The sequence below is a fragment of the Salarias fasciatus genome, chromosome 8, assembly GCF_902148845.1.
Source record: "Salarias fasciatus chromosome 8, fSalaFa1.1, whole genome shotgun sequence".
Classification (NCBI taxonomy): domain Eukaryota; kingdom Metazoa; phylum Chordata; class Actinopteri; order Blenniiformes; family Blenniidae; genus Salarias; species Salarias fasciatus.
Window position 1 is genome coordinate 19,922,189 of NC_043752.1, and position 21,692 is coordinate 19,943,880.

The following is a 21,692-nucleotide window of genomic DNA, read 5'->3' on the forward strand; positions in this document are numbered from 1 at the left end:
TGAAGCCGTGAACAGGTTAAAACCTGCTGTGGACCAGGACTGTATGGAAACAATGCAGCTACTGTGGTTTTCCTAGAAGCTTTCATCCTTTTTGGCTCGGTTGTAACATCTACAGCTCTTAAAAAAAACAAGTAATACAAATAACGGGTTTGAGATGTAATGGGCAACAGGAATGTTCAGAAGACGTGCGATCTGTTCACAAACACAGAGAAGTTATAAATAAAAGAGCAGTTTTATTAACATGACCCAATACACAAACAAATCGGCTCCAAGTCTCCAACATAAAGACTTCAAAAATACAAAATATACATTTATGTGTCCCGAGACCGCCTGAAGCAGAGTTCACCCCCCCACCCATCCCCCACCCGCCTCCAGCTGCTAGCGTTAGCTCGCTAACACGCGGGATCCATGCTGACTGCGTCCGAGTGCGAGCACCGTGGAACTGTACAGAACGTGAACATTCACTGGATTGTTCTCATGCAGCATCGTCCATGTTTGTCATGGCAGAAATCAAAGCTAAGGAACGGCATGAAGGACAGACGGAAACCATCGCAGGCCCTTTGGTGATCAGTACGGCTTCACGGCGTTTAAAGGTACAGTGTGTGAGATTTGACAGAACCGAGTCATCGAAAACCAGCCTTAGCCAGCCTGTGGGCGGAGCTTTAAAGACGTGTGCGTAGGAAAAGAGCAGCTCACACCAACATGTCGCCATCGTATCTTTCTGAAAACCAGAGAACAACGGCCCGCCAGTGGAGCAGAGCCCGCCCTCTAGTGGCCACAGCATTTATAACGGGTGATATTTAGAAACCGTCAAATCAGTTTTGGGCTGGATGGATGAACAGACGGACTTTAATCCAAAAAGATTCTTTGTTTACCGAAGCAGAAAAATGCATCACGTGAGCAAAGATATGAGCTAATTTTAAGAGAAAGATCCTTTTTAGCGAAAGCAAACTGAACCGTTTTATTGGGATCACCTTTAAAAATGGAATCATTCCAGCCACATATGGCTCTCTGTCAGTGTAGTCTCTGATCTAATGCTAAGTTTCAACAGCTAAATGTTTTCCCACTGGTAGTAGCAGTTTAGAGATTCAGGAATGTCGGACCCGTCGGCGGTTTTCAGAAACGTACGATGGCGGACAGCCTCGTGGCGTTCGGGCCTCCCAGTGTTTGTTCCAGCAGGTCTGACGGAGGCTCGGCTCAGGATGGAGCTCCAGTCACATGGCTCTCCGAGAGGTAGAGGCTACATCTGACCCTGTGTGGAACCCCAAGAGTTCGATATTTTCTGTTTTTCCACAGTGGCGTCGCCTTTTTTACTGCCAATCAGCACATGAGCAGTGAACGCAGAGCCGACCGTGAGGCCACGAGTATCTTCCTCTGGAGGACCTCTTTAGAATCAAAACATCCTGCCTGGAACTAGAAACACACCCTAACCCTTCGGACATAAAGAACAGATCCGACTCCCACTCAGGTGCGACATACCGCCCAGAGGAGATGCTGGACCCACTCTGAATTAGCAAACAGCGTGCTAACTTTAAGATCTGAGAAGAAATTTAAAATAAAGGTCTAAAAGGACTCAAGACACCATCTAGTGGGGAGGAGTGGAATAACGCCGAGTGGAGCAGCAGCTTCCGAAGACTCTGGTTCAGAGTTCCAGCGTGTTTTGGTCCTACAGAGGTCACAGGTCACAGGAAGAACGTATTCCGTTTCGTCACCGCAGCTCGTGGGAATTTAGAGAATTCATCTGATTCAGTGGTAAGCAGCGACCGGACCGTTACAGGAAACGATGATGTGGAATAAAAACAGAAAATCTGACGTGTCGGAAAACTAATCTAATAAAAAAATCTGAATAAAATCTGTTTTTTGGAGTTCTAAAATGTGGTAAAATTCCTGGGTGACGACTGCACCTTCAGGGTTCATGGTCCTAAAGCTGCAGGCTCTGACCCGGTTCTGCAGGGTTCACGTGTCCTGCTGGACCACCAGGCCATCACTGACCAGGAGAGCCTCACCAGGTAAAACCTGCAGGACCAGGACCTGGACCGGAGCACCTCCAGGACCTGGACTGGGACGTGACGTTAACGTGTTTTTTGGGGTTTCCCACACTGCAGGGGGTCTGGATGACGTTGGGACCCCCGCCCCGAGGAGGAGGAGCGAGCATGCAGGACTCTCAGAGTGACGGAGAACAGAAAACCTTCAAACATTCTTCATGCCTCGAAAACTAAAACCAGGCAATAAATAGCTCTTCTCAGTGGAAACGGATCCTTCTGGTCTGGAAAGGAGGTCTTTCACCTGGACCTGAGGTGGACTCAGATCTGAAGGGCGACCTTCAAGTCTCTGCACCACCTGTCCTGACCAGTTCCTCAGGACCAGGACCGGAGACCCCTCGCCTCAGAACGGAGAGTTCATGCCCAGCTTGGTCTCAAACTGCAGCTTCTGCCTCTTCTGGTATCGAACTCGCACCCTGCGGAGGAGACATCACAGCTCAGACCGGTTCCCGGGCTTCGGGACCTGGTCCGACCCCCGGCGGACCCCGTACCGTATCTCGTGCAGCTTCACCGCCTCGTTCACCACCACCACCAGCAGCGGGGACAGCGACGCCAGCAGCCAGGCCTCCAGCGGGATGCGGCGCAGGTCGAAGGTCAGCAGGCTGCGCTCGTCGTGCCACAGCTGATAGTCCACGGTGGCCTGAACCACCTGGCTGACCAGTCTGAGGAGAGAGTAGGTCCACAGGCGGGTTAGTCCGGGTCCGGACGGGCCGGCGGCGGCGGCGCTCCGTGAAGACACTCACACCACGGGGACGGTGAGGCACCACCACGTGTTGCTGAACGGACTCTTCCTCCACAGGGGCTGCGAGCGGTGAACGTAGCTCAGCGAGATGACCACTGGGGGGAGCCGGAGGAGGAGAGCGGGTTAACAGAGAGGGAGGAGGAGGAGGAGGAGGAGGAGGAGGAGGAGGAGGAGGGGGAGGAGGACGAAGAGGAGGAGGAGGAGGAGGAGGAGGAGGAGGAGGCTGCACCTGTGTGGAGGACCAGGAAGCACGACATGACCTTCTGGGTGAGCAGCAGGCCGTTGGAGAGCTCCGAGAACCAGTGGAGGGCCTGATCCGAGGAGCTGCAGGAGCACACACACACGCACACGCACACGCATACACACGTCACAACGAGGGCGGGTGGAGCGGCGCCTCCTGCTGCGCCTCCACCTCCGCCTCACCTGGCGGTGAAGAGGCAGCCGCAGGAGACGGAGGAGTTGTCGGGGAAGGGGAGGGCGGAGCCTGAGGGGCAGACGGCCTGGAGCGTGAAGCCAAACGCCAGCAGGTAGGCACACATGGTCAGGCCGAACTTCAGCAGGAAGCAGCCCAGGAAGTAGTTCTGGGTCTACACACACAGACACACACACAAACACACACACACAGATCAGAACACACCCCTGTTCACAGAAGGCTTCATTTAACCGTGACGTTGCGCTCCAGGCTCCGCCCCCTGACCTTACCTTCCTCGGGATGGCGTCCAGGTTCTTCCCCGTGGCGACGTTCATGACCGAACTGTCCGGAGGCTTCCCCAGGAGAGACACGCTGAAACAGGAAGTGCACGGTCAGGCCAGGGCGGCGCTCGGGACCGGCGGCCCCGGCCCGACCCCGAGGGCGGGGCGGCTCACCTGAGCAGGGGGCAGCTGAAGCACGACACCCACAGGATGTCAGTGGTGTTCATGGGTGGAGGAAGCTGAGCCAGACAGGCCAGGAACTGCAGACACACACACACACACACACACACACACACTGTGTCACTCACACACACACTTCCTGCTGCAGGCTGAGCAGGTGGAGCTCCTCCCACCTGGATGATGACCAGACTGAGCTGACACTGCAGCAGGAACAGGAAGCACTTGCGGATACCGTAGATTGTGTGTCGTGCCTGAAACACAAACACACACACACACTAATTATCCAACCTGATGGGTGCGTGTGTGAGAGACACGGGTGTGTGTGTCCCACCTGCTCGATGAGCTTCACCATGCTGACGCTCTCCCCCTGGTGGAAGGTGACGGAGCAGCCCAGACTGTTGAGCTGCCCCGACAGCCTGAGAGGCGACAGCCCCTCCCCCTCCCCGCCGAACCCCCCTCCCCCTCCGCCGCCGCCTCCCCCGCCTCCTCCGGCGTAGCCGAACGTTTCCCAGGAGCACTGGGACGGGTACAGAGGGTCCAGAGCGATGCTGAGGAGCCAAGAGAAAACACAGGAAGTCCTGAAGGAAGACTTGAAGTTTCCAGTCTGGAACCCGAGAAGACGAACGGTCGTCCAGTTCTACTCATTCATGTAGGGCGGGTTCACCTGAGGTCGCTCTGCAGGAACAGGCCGCTGTTCCGGAAGTTGGCGGAGCTCCCCAGGCAGCAGGTGACCTCTCGGTTCTCCTGCATGATCTTGATCATCTCACACATGGCTGCAACAGAGAGACCAGCGTTGAGTTGAGCGGGATCAGACCGGCTGGGGGGCCGGGTGGCCGGGTGGCCGGCGGCGGGCGGACTGACTGTCGGGGGTGCAGTCGGTGAAGAGCGGCACCAGCAGAGGCACGTTGTCGATGTTCTTCAGGTGGGGACGCACCTGGTGGATCCCTCGAGGCAACTTGGCCTGGGAGCAAACACAGTCAGGCTCCACCCGGTGGCAGGTGGTGTCGGGGGGTCTGTTTAAAGGGGGGGGGGGGGGCTCACCCGGTTGCAGTCCTCCAGGAAGCTGGGCACGTCGCTGTCGGTGGGCTGGAAGCTGACCAGGTCGGAGTGCGCCTCCTCCTCCGGCAGCAGCGGGCCCTCCGCCTCGTCCCGGGAGTCTGCGCCACACAGCAGAGCGCTGGTTACCGGTACCGGTTCCTCACGGCGCCGCGCAGACCGGACCCTACCTGGGTGGATGTCTTCGTGCAGGGAACCCTGACTGGGGCTGGACGGGGCGCCGTCGCAGGGACTGTCCCCGTTCGGAGTCAGAGAGATGTGGCAGTTCCAGCCCGTCTCCAGACCCATCTTCTCCGCAAACACCTGCACATCAAACCCCCCCCGCCCCCCCGGCGTCAGGCGTCTCGGCCCGGCTCTCCACGCCGAGGCGGCGGGCGGGACGGACGCTCACCTTGCTGCGGAGCTCGTCCTCCATGGAGAAGTAGACGAAGCGGATGCAGGCGGTGACCAGGGCGTCGATGAGGCGCACCGTGTCCAGCCGCGCCTGGAACTGGGACGACACCATGCCCATGAAGATCTGCCCGCTCAGGGCGTGGACGCAGTCGTCCCGCTCCGCGCCCTCGCCGATGCCCTCTGCAGACGGCGGGGGGGAAAACGCCTCAGAGCGGGGGATTCAACGCCAGAACGCCACGGGAGGAGCGACTCGTACTGACCGTCGGAGCTCCAGCTGTTCCTGCAGGAGCCGTGCTTGATGGGGGTGGTGGAGGGCAGCTCCACCCCGGAGAACAGGCAGGGGCCCGGGGCCAGCTCCACGCACTTCCCGTCCAGCTGGCTGGACAGGGACACCTGCATCGGCTTGTAGGCGAAGGCGGAGCAGTAGCCCGACAGGCAGGCACGCTGGTAGAAGTCCAGAACCTTCTTCCTGCAACGGAGAACCAGACGCCTCATGGAGACACGGCGGACCCTCGTCTCCGGACGGAGACTCCCCGGCGGAGTCGTACCTGTCGGATCCCGACAGAGGGTAGATGTCCGTCCCGTCCCAGAAGTCCGTGCAGGCCTCCAGGATGAGGTCTGCAGAACCGTGCGACAGCATCTGGACGTTATCTAGAACAGCGTGAGAACGTCCGTCAGCATCAGGACCGGACCGAAACCGTCTGTCCTCTGCTACAGAAGCAGGACTCACTGGAGGACGAGTCCCTGACAAACAGGGAGATGAGGTGGGAGATGGGTGGCTGGCGCTTGGTGAAGTAGTGAAGGCGGCGGGACGAGAACTCCTTGGTCTTCTCTCCGGACGGCAGCTGGTACAGGGCCAGGTGGTTCTCCTGTTTGAACAGCTCCCTGGCGCCGGGGGTGAACCCTGAGACACCGGGACCCACAGAGACCGTTTCAGGACAGTGGTTCTCGTCCCGTCCCCCTCCCAGAGCCGCAGCAGCTCCAGGGACTCACCGATGAGCCTGGAGAGCTCGCAGAGCCCCCAGGGGACGTAGACGGGCAGCACGGTGCCGTGGCTCTCCTGCAGCGCCAGGTTGGACAGGTGGTCGGAGAAGCGGCACAGCTGCTGGGTGACGCTGGCGTTGCACAGGTTGAGCATGATGTTGAGGCCCAGCGGCTTGAGGGAGGGCAGGTGGCACTGCCAGGACAGGTCGTCGAACTGGATGCTGGCCGGGTTCTGCTGGTCCTGAGACAGGCTCAGCATCTCCAGGTGGTAGTCGCACACGAAGTCGTCCGCCTCGGAGTCCGGGCAGCCCAGGGCCAGGTCCTGTCCGGCAGCAGCACAGTCAGGGTAGTGCCAGGCGAGTGCCAGGGTAGTTTCGGGGTAGTTTCGGGGTAGTTTCAGGGTAGTTTCAGGGTAATTTCAGGGTAGTTTCAGGGTAGTTTCTCTACCTGCAGCTGGTCGTCCTCGCCGCCCTCGGTGTCGTGGCTGAAGCTCACGTTGGAACCGGAGTGGTGTTTGGTCCGGGTGTGCGGCGTCTGGCCGGCGCGCCGCGGCTGCAGCGTGTCGGACGACCGGGCCGTGTCGTGGGACGTCTCGCTGGGCTCGGGCCCCTCCCCCGGCTGGATGCTGGTCTCCGAGGGCAGGCACAGCAGGGCCTCGCCTTCCTGGGCCTGTGGAACCAGTTTCATCTCATTTAATCCACGACGTGCGTCCTCTGGTTCTGAATGGACCAGGTCAGGTTTTCGGTGGCCTCACCTCCTCCCGCTCGTCCTCGGGCTCCATTCGGCAGTAGGAGTTGACGGACAGGTCGTCTCTCAGGTCGTCCTGGCTGTTGTGAGGCGGTTCCACCCTCCCGCTGAAGAACAGCACGGTCTCTGGACTGGGGTTGGGCCAGGACAGGATGCCCTGCTTGTCCACACAGCACAGGACCTGGACACACACACACACACACACACCTGAGAGTTCAGGGGCTTTGTTGGGACTGGGCCCTCGGTGCCGGTTCGGGGTCTGAGCGGAGCCGGGACTCACGGTGACCGATCCCAGCGTGTGCAGCAGGCTGGAGGTGTAGCACAGCGTCTGGGAGTCTCCTCTCAGGATGCCCAGCAGGTGTCTCCACACACAGCGCAGCATCTCCTGCTCACACACACACACACACACACACACACTGTCAGATCAACACACAGATGGCAAGAGGTCAGAGGTCGGGGGTGGGGTGGAGGTTTACCTGGGAGGAAACCACCTCAGTGTAGCTGCTGAGAGTGTCTTCAGAGAACTTAGCAAGCTGGGAGGAGAGAAGAGGCTGGTTAACACTCAGAGGGTGTGTGTGTGTGTGTGTGTGTGTGTGTGTGTGTGTGTGTGTGTGTGTGTCACACCAGGCCAGCTGGTGACGCCCGGCTCAACTCAGCCAGGACCCGGGCCTCTCCGAAGGCATTGACCAGAACCCACATGACCGGGAAGAGCAGCGGCAGGACGGGCAGGACCCCCATCACCTGAACACACACACCGACCAGTACTGACCACTGCTGACCCCTGACCTCTGACCCGTACCGTCCCGGGCCACGAGCGAATTCTGACCTGCAGCTGGAAGAAGTTGTAGCAGACGGGGGTGAGGTTGGGAGCGTCGCAGAAGAACCGGACCGTGTTTACGAGCAGGAAGGCCACCTGAAAGACGAACACACACACATCAGTAAGAGGGGGAACACACACACACACACACACATAGAGTCGAGGGAGGTGGAGGAGCGGCTCACCAGCACCACGGGACAGACCACCTTGGTGATGACCGACTGCACGGTGAACCTCTCGTTGCTCAGGACCGTGATTGGCCGAGACAGAGCCGAGTCCAGGCTGTTCCTGCGGGCGGCGGACGGAGCAGAGCGTCACTCATCCACCCGCTTCCCCCTCCGCCGTGACCGGGGGGCCCCGCGGGGCCCGGTCCCCTACCTGACCATGTCCAGGACGGGGGTCCGGACCACCCTGAAGAGCCGGTGCTGCTGGGGGCTCTGCGGTCCTCTCTTCTCATTGGCTCGTGGGGACGGGGGAGGGGAGAAGGGCGGGAACAGGTCACCCGGCTCCAACACGATGTGCTCGTCGTCCTGATGGGGGAGGGGCCAGGTTATTCACCGTCTTAGCAGGGAGGGTGTGTGTGTGTGTGTGTGTGTGTGTGTGTGTGTGTGTGTGTGTGTGTGTGTGTGTGTGTGTGTGCGCGGACCTTGATCCCCCGCAGGGACACGAAGGCCTCCTGGCCCGGCCTCAGGGCGATGACGTCTCCCTCCACCAGCAGGCTGACGGGCAGGTTGACCAGCTGGGAGTCCCTGTAGGTCCAGTGGAGGGACCAGGACGGGGACGGGGGCGTGTAGAGGTCGGGGTAGGAGGACGCGGGCCAGCGGACGTCCCCCACACAGCCCGACAGGTAGTCTGGGAGGAGGACGGACGAGACGGTGAGGACGAGTTAGAACTGTGTATCTGGGTCAGGCTGTTCGCGGCTCCGGAGGCGGAGCGAGTCGGGCCGGTTCTCCCACGCCGGGCGGAGCGGGGCGGAGACTCACCGCTCAGCTGGGAGATGATGCCTTTCAGCCGCCGCACCATCTCGCTCCGCTTCAGCTTCTCCTGGCGGCCGACCAGCAGCAGGTTGAGCAGGAAGAGCAGCAGCAGCGCCGCGGCGTTGATCAGCTCGATGCCGGAGCTGAGGAGGCGAGAGGCGACACGAGTCACTTTCCACGCCGTCCGAGACCAGTCGGAGGGTTCCCCCGGACGGAGCGGAGGACGCCACCCACCTGCCCTTCGGCTGGCTGCCGTGGCAACAGACCAGTCCCAGGATGACCAGCAGGGTGAGGGCCGCCCCGGGCCAGTGCAGGCAGGAGTGACGGTTCCCATGGTACAGGAAGCTGTTGACCAGCTGCTCCTGCAGAGACACAGGCCGGGTGAGAGACAGAGACCGGGCGAGAGACAGAGAGAGACAGGGACCGGGCGAGAGACAGAGAGAGACAGGGACCGAGCGAGAGACAGAGAGACAGAGGCCGGGCGAGAGACAGGGACCGGGCGAGAGACAGAGGCCGGGCGAGAGACAGAGGCCGGGCGAGAGACAGAGGCCGGGCGAGAGACAGAGGCCGGGCGAGAGACAGAGAGAGACAGAGGCCGGGTGAGAGACAGAGACCGGGTGAGAGACAGAGGCCGGGCGAGAGACAGAGGCCGGGCGAGAGACAGAGAGAGACAGAGGCCGGGTGAGAGACAGAGACCGGGTGAGAGACAGAGGCCGGGCGAGAGACAGAGGCCGGGCGAGAGACAGAGGCCGGGCGAGAGACAGAGGCCGGGCGAGAGACAGAGAGAGACAGAGGCCGGGCGAGAGACAGAGGCCGGGTGAGAGACAGAGGCCGGGCGAGAGACAGAGGCCGGGCGAGAGACAGAGACCGGGCGAGAGACAGAGACCGGGCGAGAGACAGAGACCGGGCGAGAGACAGAGACCGGACAGAGGCCGGGCGAGAGACAGAGACCGGACAGAGGCCGGGCGAGAGACAGAAACCGGGCGAGAGACAGGGACCGGGCGAGAGACAGAGGCCAGGCGAGAGACAGAGGCCGGGCGAGAGACAGAGGCCGGGCGAGAGACAGAGGCCGGGCGAGAGACAGAGGCCGGGCGAGAGACAGAGACCGGGCGAGAGACAGAGAGAGACAGAGGACTAGTGAGAGACAGAGACCGGGCGAGACAGCAGGAGCTGCAGGGACAGAGTGGGAGCATGCAGGCGTGGAGATTTAAACACTGATGTGTGGACGACCCACGTCTGCATGTTGGATCAATACAGACGTTTTTATATTCAAACACAATCTGAATGTCATTCATGAGACAGAATTCTGAATCTTCTCTGTGTACTGACGATAAATGAAAACCCTGGAACTCTCTATGGAAGTCTGCTCTAATGTTATTGTTTCTGCCAGTGTGTGTGTGTGTGTGTGTGTGTGTGTGTGCCATCACTGAGGCCCATCTGCATGCATAGGTTTGACGTGCATGCTTTGTTTTTGTATGTGTGGCGTCACTGAGGCCTGTCTGCATCCTGTGTGTGTGCTTGTTTTTGTGTTCGAGTGTGTGTGTGTGTGTGTGTGTGTGTGTGCGCTTGCTTTCAGCTCTTTACCGGCACTGAGGCCCGTCTGCGGGCCTTCCTCTGGTGCTGGTCCAGCAGGCTGCTCAGCTGGTCCCGGAGCTTGACCAGAGCCTGGCCAGTGGAGAGCCCCAGCGGAACCACGTCCTCCTTCTGCAGCAACACACAACCAAACCAAACCCGCCGTCACACTCCGGCAGAACCGAACCCGCCGTCACACTCCAGCAGAACCAAACCCGCCGCCACACTCCGGCAGAACCAAACCCGCCGTCACACTCCGGCAGAACCAAACCCGCCGTCACACTCCGGCAGAACCGAACCCGCCGTCACACTCCGGCAGAACCGAACCCGCCGTCACACTCCGGCAGAACCAAACCCGTCGTCACACTCTGGCAGAACCGAACCCGCCGTCACACTCCGGCAGAACCGACCCCGCCGTCACACTCCGGCAGAACCAAACCCGTCGTCACACTCCGGCAGAACCGAACCCGCCGTCACACTCCGGCAGAACCGAACCCGCCGTCACACTCCGGCAGAACCAAACCCGCCGTCACACTCCGGCAGAACCAAACCCGCCGTCACACTCCGGTCCTCATGTTTTGCGTCTGAAGGCTTCTGCTGGTTTCTCTGGGAAGTGGGGGATATTTATAGCCGGGTGCGTGGGACGGCGAGCCCGAACGCTCAGCCCTGGATCAGTGTGGAGGCCGCCATATTCATCTCTGTCTTGTTGTTTTTATGTGAACACACACTTGGTGACCCTGAGTCTGGGAAAGGCTGCGTTCCCGGTCCCACGGCTTCTGCTCACTTCCTCCGTTAAGACGCAGTCGTTCCAGGAAGCCGTGGCCGAGGGTGAGAGGCTGATGCGCTGAAGGGGCGGTGCTGGAGTTAGTAACCAACCAGTCCACATCTCCAACCATTGACCACACTGTCGTCGGCGTACGAGGAGAACCTCAGCTCCAGGCATCAGATTTAATAAACCTGGAGCGGCGGGTCGTCTCTCTGCACGGCGTACCGCAACACGCCGCGGCCTTCAGGAAACACGTGAAGCTAGCAGAGCGGAGCCGCTGTTAGTTTGTTTTGGAGTTTTTATTTGACTTCTCATGCTCCTGATTCCATTTCTACTATAAACTATTTAAACTACAATGTTCAGAAAGGTTCTTCACCCTAAATGATCTTGTTTGAGGAGGCTTCACATCAGGAAAGGGTTTGGCTCCACTGTTCTGAAACCTACAGATTGATCTCAAAAACCAATGTAAAAAAAAAAAAAAAAAGAATGGTGATAAAATTGTGATTTCATTGTGAAAAAAAAATCATTCTACTATTCTACTCTGAGTATTTCTGTGTGGTGAAAAATGTTTTCCTGCAGAACGACGCCTCCTGCCTCTATGAGACTAACTGTAGCTTACAGCTCGAGTCTGATGACAGTGTGGTTTCCGGCTGTTTTTCCACTGGTTGTTAGCAGCGTTAGCTGGTAGCGGCGGTCAGACTGACGTCCTCTAACCCTCCATCACTGACTCTGTCACCGTGCAAGAGATAATTATCATGACCTCTGACCTCTTCAGCCCAGTCAGACCACGGAGTGCAGCCGCCTTCAGGCGTTTCTTAACCTTCGTCCACAGCAAAGAACACAACGAAGAGACGGTTCCCACCAGATCCACAAAGGGAGAAAACACCAGAGCTGTTCTGGATTTGCTTCCTGGACCCAGCTGGAGGAGTGAAACTATAAGGTGGAGCTGCTCCGTCTGTTTCAGAGTGGCGAGTAAAGACCGGCTCCTGCTAACGTAGCTTAATGTGTAACGGTGTTAATCTGGTTCCACACAGCGTTCTGCTGCTGCTCTCCCAGATTCAGGCTCACCTCACAGGAGAACAAGCCGCTTTCACCAACTGACGACCTGGAATCTGAAATCTCTGGCTGCAGTAGCTAAAGTGTGTCGTAGGAAATGACAGAACGGACTCTTCATTCTGCATTAAATCAAGTTTCACCACCAACGTTTCCTTTTTGTGACAGAGGAACATTTGGTCCACATTTTTCCTCAACTTTCACCATCTTATCCGTCTTTCAGCCACAGGAAGTGTTTGCTAGGTTTCAAAAACAACTCCCGCATCTTGTTTCAGCTACAATACCGATGGAGCAGAGCATCAGGCTGGAGAGTAGCTAAGCTAACGTTAGCTTTTAACAGCTGTGAGGATGAAACGGGAATGTTTCAGTTTAATAAACCAGTGCAAAACATGAATTTCCACATGGACTGAAGCGGAGCAGCAGACTACAGCTACAGTTTGAACAACACACCACAGAAACAGAATAATAAAGATGATTTACTGAGGAGATAGAAGTCTATCGATCTATTTATTGGCGAGACGAACCAGGACTACCTGGATCTGAAGCGTTAAAGGAGCGCAGACTCACCATGTCCTGAAGGAAGAGGACTGAGAGTGAACTCTAACCCTGAGTCAGCAGCACGCTCAGTGTTCTGGAGGAGGGAGGCTCCACGTTCCTCACCGAGCGGCTGCCGGTTAATGATTAGCGAATCGGGAGCAGAGGTGCTCCAGGACGACAGGGGAGAGCCTCCTGGAGGTCCAGGTGTAACGTCCAGCCCTCCTCTGTCAGCCTGGAGTCACTCACTCTGGACGAAGAACCAGTTCTCCGTCAGTCTTTGATCAGTTCAGTCCAGATCCAGTAATCCCACGCACTAAGCCCTGGTTTCATGTATCGATGCAGCTCAGCTGAAATAAAGAGAGTTTAACTGTCCTGCCTGACTCAACACACCATCTGGTGGACTACCGTGGTATTACAGGACTAAACAGGTCATGCTAATACATTCATCTGTAAACCTCTGATAATATCTCCACTGACTGGGTTTTCAGTGTTGGGTGTTTTTCTCACATTTTGCTCATTGTTATTTGAAGATGGTTGTTTAAACATTAGCACCACTTTTTCACGTCCGATACCACAGCGTCCCCCTGACCTCCAGAGCCGCCATCGCCCTGACCTAAAGAGCTGCCCCTTTGACCTCCAGAGCCACCTCATGTTTGAGGACCTGGTGTTTTGCTGTTTCTACATGAACGTCTCCTTGAAGCATAATAACTACACCCCTTTGAAAAAGCCAGGGACGGTGAACCGAGCCGTCCCTCGGGGTGGAGGAACGACTCAGGGGCATCGGGTGTTCAGTAAACAACCCCACCCCACCCACACGCCCGCCCCCGGGGCACTTCTCCAGCGACCAGCAAATCAAACTCACCCACTTCTTATCCTGCGTCTCCATGGCAACCACAAACACTCAACATGCTCCGCCGACGGCCCGAGCCGGCCGGACGCCCGTCGGCCCGAACGAGCTGCAGGCGGGTGCCACTGGGCGGATGCAGCCTCGGTCCTCCGCCTGCAGCGGTAAAACCAGACCGTCCCGCAGGTCCTCAGAACATTCAGGTCTGTGGGTGAAGCACAAGGAGGAGATCAGTATGAACCGCATTACAGAGACATTTCTTAAAGTCACCTCCACTGTGGGTTCTGTAGGTTCTGAGTGTTCTGTGTGTCTGTGGGCTGAGGATCAGGAATCCACTGATCTGCTCACTGTGGACAGGCAAGCTGTTCTCCACTGTCAGCATCCCTATTGCCAAAGCTGTGAGCAACACAGGAGAAAGGAGGCGGAGCCAGTCCAGAGAGGAGGACGGAGGACTGAGGACTGTCTCTGTCTGACTGCAGGGGAAAACACTCTACAGACATGGCCTGTTCTGCCATGTACTCCATGGAGACAAACATGGAACCCTGACAGAACTCTCTGGTTCTCTGTGTTAAAGAAGCTACACCTTCATGAATGTCAGCTGTCTTCCGCAATTGGTGGGAGGAAGATGCTCTATAATCTGGATTTCAGTAGGGGGACTGCTTCAGATATTAATGGGAAGAAAAAAGCCTCTTTATTCATTTTATTTCATTGGTGTGAGAGAAGAGAGGTCACCTGTTACAGCAGGTGAGCGTGTTGGGGTTTACAGGAACAGCTCACCTTGGACCCGGTCCAGCCCCCAGATCCAAACACATCCCTCTAATCCTGCTGCTGCACCTTCCAGTGTTTCTTATATTTAGACACATGGACTTCATTTAGACTGGTTCACCTTCAGACTGGTTCACCTGTCCAGGTGAACCTGTTTAGACTGGCTCACCTGTCCAGGAGAACCTGTTCACACAGAACAAACACTGGAACATGACAGGAATTCCCTCCGAACAGCCACTGCGGAGGTCTGGAGGAGCAGAGCTTCAGGAGACCGGGCGGGTTCAGGACAGAGAGAGAGGCTTCCTGGACATGTCTCTGAATGAGACCGAGCCTGTCCCGCCGTCCCTTCATGTCAGCCACAGATGCTAACACAGCCGCGGCCTCGGCGCAGAAAACCGGAGCTACACTCGCTCCGCCGCGCCGTCCTGTTTCCCCGTTGCCGCCCCGCAGAGACTCACCTGTGGCCCAGTCCCGGGCGAGGCCCGCGTCCCCTCGGAAACGCTGTCCTCTCCAAAAAAGCAAGTCTCAGCGCGAGCTCTCAGCGTACACCAGCAGCAGCCATGTTATGGAGCCTTCTGCGCGGAGCCAGGCACTGCCGTGATTGGACGGGCGCAGCCGGAGCCGCGCTGTGATTGGCTCATCTGAAAGTGGGCGGTCCTACGGGGTTGTTTGTATGAGGATGTTGTTGCGTCCGAAGACGTCAAACCAGAGACGTAAATACGTCAAGATTCGAGCGGACGAATCTGCGTGGCCGCCATCTTGGATGGGTCCCCGACGCGCCCCTGTTCATTTATTTATACCAAGCAGGTCTTTACATAACTACAATAATCACAACTCCCCAAATTTTCACACATTAAAAAAAACCACGGTTTCCTGCTATTATACCTTGTGTTGTGGGCTTCAACAAAGAAATATTTTCTAAACCTAAAAACCAATTAATTTTCAATTTCAACAAAGAAACGGATTAATTTCAGTTTATTTAACCCCATATAACCTTGTAGAAACTCAAGACCTTTTAATTATCTTTTTAAATCTCTTTTTTTATTCACCTTTTCTTAGCTGATTTTCTGTTGTTTTTATTTTATAATCTCTATATTTATTTCATTGCACTGTATTTCTATTGCTCTCAGTGTATTGTTACTTTATTGCAAAATACTGTGCCTTTGGTGTCCTCATGAGACTCATACTTCCATCAAAAATTCCACAGAATGACTACAAAATGCAAGAGCTCTGAGACTGCTGCTTTAAATATGCATTTCTTCCTTTGAAAGCAACTGTTTTAAAATAGCACTAGCAGATAGAATTCTCAGCTCATAGAACTAGCAAAGCACGCTTCCATTTTCTAACCTGCTTGTTCTTCTCAGGGTGGCGGGGTACTGGAGCTATCCCATGGGTCCACCAGGACAGTTCTCCAGTCTGGCACTGGGCCAACACACAGAAAAAACTCTCTCAGAATGTACACCTCCCCAGAAAACCTCCTGCAGGTTTTCAGGCCCTCTTGTGGACACATGTGGGAACTACAACAACATTACAACCCTCGCTGTGCAGTGACTCTGACCACCAGGGCTCAATGTGGAGTGATATGCCCATCCGCCATCTTGGATGGGTCTGCCATGCGAGGGAGTGCTGTCCTGCAGTGTAAGGTCCTGTTGCCACCAGCAGAGGGCGGTGTAGCAGACAGGCAGCTGCAGCCTGGGCAGGGTGGAGGCAGCATGAGGGGCTTTCAGTCTGGAAACAGGCTGCGAGTCTGACCCCATCCAGACTCTGGAGATCTGGACTCAGTCAGCTTCACTCTGAGGTTTGCATGTTCAAACTGAAGCTGACTTTTGACCAGTTCAGCTTTAATTTAAAGCTAGGGTAGACGATGTTGTCCAAAAGCACTTTTTGTCATACTGAGTGAAATGCTCCCTGCCCCCTGGGAGAAGTCAATACATTATGTGGACGGAAAAAGGTGCGGAAAAAATCTGACAACTGTAGCCGCCAAAGGACGGTAAAAACTCCGACCAATGGTAAGGCGCGGCCCGCTCTTAAGAAACCAATCAGATGCCGTGCTCCGCTGTCTGAACAGCCCCGTCTGCTCCGCTCCGTCTGTGTGTGTGTGTGTGTGTGTGTGTGTGTGTGTGTGAGCCCTCTCGGTAATTACGTCGTGCAATAGTACTGTGTGCAAAGCGCTGGTCAATTTACGTTTATGTGCTATGAGAAACAGTGAACCCCGGACAGCTCCTTGAATTTAAAAAACCCGCCCGGACGCCCCGGACAGGACGTAAAAGGTGGACATGTCCGGGTAAAAGAGGACGTATGGTCACCCTAGGCTTGGAGCGGGGTCCCGCTGACAACATGAGTTGAGATGCGCGGTCACGTTGGTGGGGGTGTGGCTTGGGCCAAGCACTGATCGGAGTAGGAGGAGCTTACGGGGGAGGGCTTGAGGTGTGCGACTTTCAAATCTTGCAGGCTCTTCAACATCGTCTACCCGAGCTTTAAGAGGATCAAAAATGAAATAATGGCAGAAACAATCTGTCATCTATGTCCTTCGGACATAACCTGCTAACCTGTCAGTAACCTGCTGTATATTATAAATGCGAGGATGATACATTGTATTTCTCCATGTCTTTATTTTTAAGTTTGCTGGTAAAGTAATCTAAATGTAACTAAAAGTAATCTGGTTTGTTACTTTTTTAATTGAAGTAATTAGAGTAAGTTACTGATTACATTTTTTGACAAGTAACTTGTAATTGTACCGTATTACGATTTTAAAGTAACCCTCCCAGCCCTGGTCATGTCATTCGTGTATCTTGCTAATCAGTAACAGGTGGAATCTACAGCGTACGAAGACCCGCCTCCTCGGGGAAACTTGTCCAGCTCTCCAAGCTGTTGTCTGCTCTTTTTTGCTGATTATTTATACAAAATTAAGTTCATATTTGATGAGCATATTATCATTCAAAATTACAATACTAACTGGTGATTTAGTATTAATAAAATTCATAAAATTGTTCTTCTGATGCTAAATTTTCTGTGTGTAACTTGTCCCACACGAATTGGACCAGCACCACACGAAGCACATCAAAACGTGGGGAAAATTCCGGTGCGGTGCGTTATGACATTTGTCAACGTTCTGGTAAACCATTTCCGAGCAAACTCCCCAAAACTGGGAATTTCTCCTCATGTAAAAAAGGATTAGAGTAGGCGGAAACACACACAAAAATAATTCATCACTGAACAAGTCCATGGAGGCTGTGGAAGGCAACTCTGGAAGGTAACCTGAAGCCAGTGGCGGAGATGAGCGTCAAATGTGGCATATACCAAGGAGACGCTCTGTCCCCCCTGCTGCTCTGCAGAGGCCTGAACCCCCTCAGCCATCACCAAGACTGAACAGGACATGGACTCCCTGATCCACCTCACCAGGACATCCAGCAGGGACATGGACTCCCTGATCCACCTCACCAGGACATCCAGCAGGGACATGGACTCCCTGATCCACCTCACCAGGACATCCAGCAGGGACATGGACTCCCTGATCTATTGGCTGACGCTGACCGGCGCTTTTTCGGATAACATGGGGGTCTATGAGATGAAGGCGGGGCTCATAAATAAATTTTTATATTGCTTTATGCTAATATTATATTATAGTATCGAACCAGACTGACACATTTAAGCTCTGTTGAAAAATGATACATACGTTGGAAACGAACGGAAACTCCGGACACGAGCTTTAAAGGGCAACTCCGGTTTTTTGACACCTGGACCTTATTTCTAGGTGTGTCATGCTCATAAACTCACTCAGACAAACATCGTGCAGCTCGGAGTCCTCCAGAAGTTATTTAGATCCAAACGATGTAGCCGCACTAGCGGGGGTGCCACAGCAATGGAGCGTTAGCGCTGGACATAATCTCTGCAAAGTCGCTCATTTCGGCTGTATTTCTTCATCCATCGCCAGTGTTATAAAGTCAGCTCGTCTACCGTCTTCAGGTGGGTCAGCTGAAGAGCTGACAGTTTTCGCTAACTTAGCCACAATTAGCTCGGATGGGAACGTTGCGGAGCTCCTCTCCCCAGCAGAGAGGCACTTTGAGTCGGCCTCGGCTGTCACGGCGCCCCGGCGTCTGACTTCCAGGGGCCGAGTTGGAAAATGGCCTCAGCTGCTCCACGGAGGCTCCGGACACCGGCGAAGACGCACGGCTCACACGCGGCCGCTGGGCCGCTGGACGTCTCTCCTCGCCGGGAGGATGCGTATCTCCACTCCCCGGCAGATACACGCTCCACGCCAGCCGCGGGACGCGCGACGGCCGGAGCTCTCTCCTCGCCAGGAGAATCCAGATCTCCGCCGCCCGGCGGATGCGCGCTCCGAGCCAGGCCGCGGGACACCGCCGGAGGCCCCCCCCTTCCGACCGAAAGGCAACCCAGTGCCGATGGAGGAAAAATACAGCCGAAATGAGCGACTTTGCAGAGATTATGTCCCGCGCTAACGCTCCATTGCTGTGGCACCCCCGCTAGTGCGGCTACATCGTTTGGATCTAAATAACTTCTGAAGTACTCCGAGCTGCACGATGTTTGTCTGAGTGAGTATATGAGCATGACACACACCTATAAATAAGGTCCAGGTGTCAAAAAACCGGAGTTGCCCTTTAAGGAATGATGTTTCTTCAACCACACAAACTGCATGAAAAACTGCTGATTCACTGTCATGGCTACTGGGTGGAGCTGTTCTCCATGGCAACACACACACCTGCAGCCTGTCATGGCTGATCTGAGCTCAGAGCTCACACTGAATATGGAGGTTTTATACACACACACACACACACACACACACACACACACACACACAAATACAGATTACTCTGGACAGCAGCTGGCACTCAAAGTAAAATTTTCTCTGAAATTTTCTGGTTTGAAGATACTGATTGCATTTTAAGTTTATACATATCTGTATTCTATTTTTTTTAATTGTTATTACATTAAAACAAAACATTTGTAGCATGGCCCAGGCCATATCTACCAGCCCATACCTGTTGCTTAGCAACCGTCACTAGCCCTTAGATCCTGTTCTGATGACATCATGCAATGGTCAATAGAACATCAAAGCTCTTCACATTTCATTGGGAGTTTTCCTCCAGTGTGTTAGCAGCGTTCGTCAGAACTACGAGCTTAGCATTACTGTCAGGGCCTTTTTTCTGTATTGTTCGGGCGTTTTTTACCGTACTGTGAGAGCATTTTTACTGTACTGTTCGGGTGCTTTTACTCTTCTGTGAGAGCGTTTTTACCGTACTGTGAGAGCGTTTTTACCGTACTGTGAGAGCGTTTTTACCGTACTGTGAGAGCATTTTTACTGTACTGTTAGAGCATTTTTTGGAAAATGCAGTCTAAGGAGAACACTCAAGGTTGGTGGTGGAAGCAGCTGGCGTCAGGGGCTGTGGCTGGCGTCGTGTCACGGACAGTGACCGCCCCGCTGGACAGGATCAAAGTATTCCAGCAGGTAATGTCTACATTCCATCTAAAAATAATTTTTCAAGCTGGTGTTGTAACAGGCTGTATCAGAATAGTCTAATTTTAACCAGAAAAGTTCAAGAAAAATCCTTTTCATGATGTATTCAGCCTGGCCACAACAATGGTTCTAAATATTTCACTTCACTTCCACTATGCCATAAATTTGACCTCCTCTTCTCACACCTCTTCTTACTTACAGGTTCATGATTGCAGGAACAACAGAGTCAACATGTTTGGTGGTTTCAGGGCGATGCTAAACGAAGGGGGCCTGTCATCGCTGTGGAGAGGAAATGGCGTTAATGTCCTGAAGGTTGCCCCCGAGACAGCTATTAGATTCATGGCTTTTGAACAGGTAAGCACATTTCACAGCCTTTCACGATACCTCACAGGTATTGTTGAACACAACATTTTCAAGTAAGAAAAAGCAGTTTTACCCAGAACAGGAGAAACCAATAGTTTTTCCTTTTGTTGTCATGTCTATCTGATTGTGAGTAACGTCTGCTGGTTCTGTGTTTCTTCAGCTCAAGAACAAGCTGGCTAGAGACCCGGAAAATGTGAAGATCCATGAGAGGTTCGTGGCGGGATCGCTGGCTGGAGTCACGGCGTTAACAACAGTCTACCCAATGGAGGTGAGTGAAAGTCCACAGGAGTCCGTCACTGTAGTTCAGGGAGATGTTGGGGCACATTTATTGAAATCATAATCATAAAGCCAAACACACATGGCGATATTAGTGGAACACATGAGCTGAACTGTCACCACGGTGTGGGTAAGGCTGTGTGTTTGTCTCAGTTCCTGTTGACAGTGTTTGGCATTTGCAGAAGCAGCACTGACATAATGAATGGCCCGCAAACACTTTAATCATCCATTTTTAAAATTTAAGCTAACTCCGTCACTTAAGTAACCTTCATGATGATGTTTCTCTGTTCAGGTGCTGAAAACCCGCATGGTCCTGAGGACAACCGCACAGTACTCAGGGATGATGGATTGTGCCAAGAAGATCCTGAAGGAGGAAGGAGCAAAGGCGTTTTACAGAGGCTGCTTTACCAGCATGCTGAGCGTTGTTCCCGCTGTTGGATTAGATCTGGCATTGTATGAGGTAAATAGACCATTCACATGCTCCCATAACTTCATCACATCCGATGTTTAGGCTGAGTTCAGGGTTAATTCACTGTGACCATGTCTCCTCTGCAGAGCTTGAAGAACCGCTGGCTGTCACGCCACGCTGAAGACAGAGCCAACCCAGGGATGCTGCTGCCGTTAGGCTGTGGGATCGTCTCCAGCTCCACTGCTCGGCTGGCCACTTACCCTCTGTCTCTGGTCAGCACCGTCATGCAAGCACAAGGTAAGCAAACACATCCTCAAAGGGGTGGTCTAGTATTGAAGGAAGGATGTAAACTGATTTTACTTCACACAAATTTGCATATATGGAGAACAATTCACAATTTTCTGCTTAGTCTTTAGAGTGAAAAGGGTTATGCTGACTGAGTTTTGGGTTTTATGATTTTACACTGTGGTTTGAAAAAGGCGGCTTGCACAAATCTTCGCCCGTTTTATTTTAGGACCACTGTGCAAACATAAGATGCCAGAAGCAGAAGGCATGAGCTGAGAACTGTATCTGATGTTGTTTGCTTTCTCTCTCTTCTTTTCAGAATCTCAGAAGGGCTCCGAGCCGGTGTCTATGATCAAGACTGTGAAGAACATCAAGCAAAACGACGGATTCTTCGGACTTTATCGTGGCCTCACGGCCAGTTTAATGAAAAGCATTCCAGCTATCAGTATCACCTACATGGTATATGAGAAAATGCGGCAATTCCTTGGTATTGCAACCAAGCCATGAGTCGTGTCCAGTCCAGTCAGGTTAAGTTTATTTAGAATATAAAAAAAAAGGCCGCACGGTGGCAGGCTTGCCTCACAGCGAGAAGGTCCTGTATTCAAATACCGGCCTTTCTGCGTTGCGTTTGCATGTTCTCCCCGTGTGTGTGTGTGTGGGTTCCCTCCGGGCGCTCCGGCTTCCTCCCACGGCCCAAAAAGATGCATGTGAGGTG

At 54.3% G+C, this 21,692-nt stretch overlaps 2 protein-coding genes across 2 annotated transcripts; one reads left to right on the forward strand and one right to left on the reverse strand.

Annotated features, from left to right (window-relative positions):
* Window positions 1–359: 359 nt before the first annotated feature.
* On the reverse strand, window positions 360–14,740 carry LOC115393422 (transmembrane protein 94-like). Its single transcript, XM_030098406.1, has 32 exons — window positions 14,627–14,740; window positions 13,422–13,608; window positions 10,216–10,335; window positions 8,866–8,993; window positions 8,638–8,774; window positions 8,301–8,506; window positions 8,033–8,184; window positions 7,840–7,942; window positions 7,664–7,750; window positions 7,462–7,578; window positions 7,314–7,370; window positions 7,118–7,222; window positions 6,845–7,018; window positions 6,538–6,759; window positions 6,100–6,412; window positions 5,837–6,010; window positions 5,655–5,757; window positions 5,367–5,575; window positions 5,105–5,286; window positions 4,884–5,016; window positions 4,699–4,814; window positions 4,519–4,618; window positions 4,322–4,430; window positions 3,989–4,205; window positions 3,831–3,908; window positions 3,652–3,737; window positions 3,487–3,568; window positions 3,208–3,371; window positions 3,014–3,108; window positions 2,786–2,879; window positions 2,534–2,704; window positions 360–2,458 (listed from the first exon to the last, which is right to left on the reverse strand). Exons 2-32 carry the CDS (start codon window positions 13,443–13,445, stop codon window positions 2,386–2,388), a joined length of 4,131 nt encoding a protein of 1,376 aa, XP_029954266.1. The 5' UTR covers window positions 13,446–13,608; window positions 14,627–14,740; the 3' UTR covers window positions 360–2,385.
* A 4,775-nt stretch (window positions 14,741–19,515) lies between these two features.
* On the forward strand, window positions 19,516–21,484 carry LOC115392898 (calcium-binding mitochondrial carrier protein SCaMC-1-like). The gene is made up of 6 exons (XM_030097567.1): window positions 19,516–19,635; window positions 19,846–19,998; window positions 20,168–20,275; window positions 20,576–20,743; window positions 20,839–20,989; window positions 21,297–21,484. The coding sequence occupies exons 1-6, from the start codon at window positions 19,516–19,518 to the stop codon at window positions 21,482–21,484; spliced, it is 888 nt and encodes a 295-aa protein (XP_029953427.1).
* Window positions 21,485–21,692: the final 208 nt, after the last annotated feature.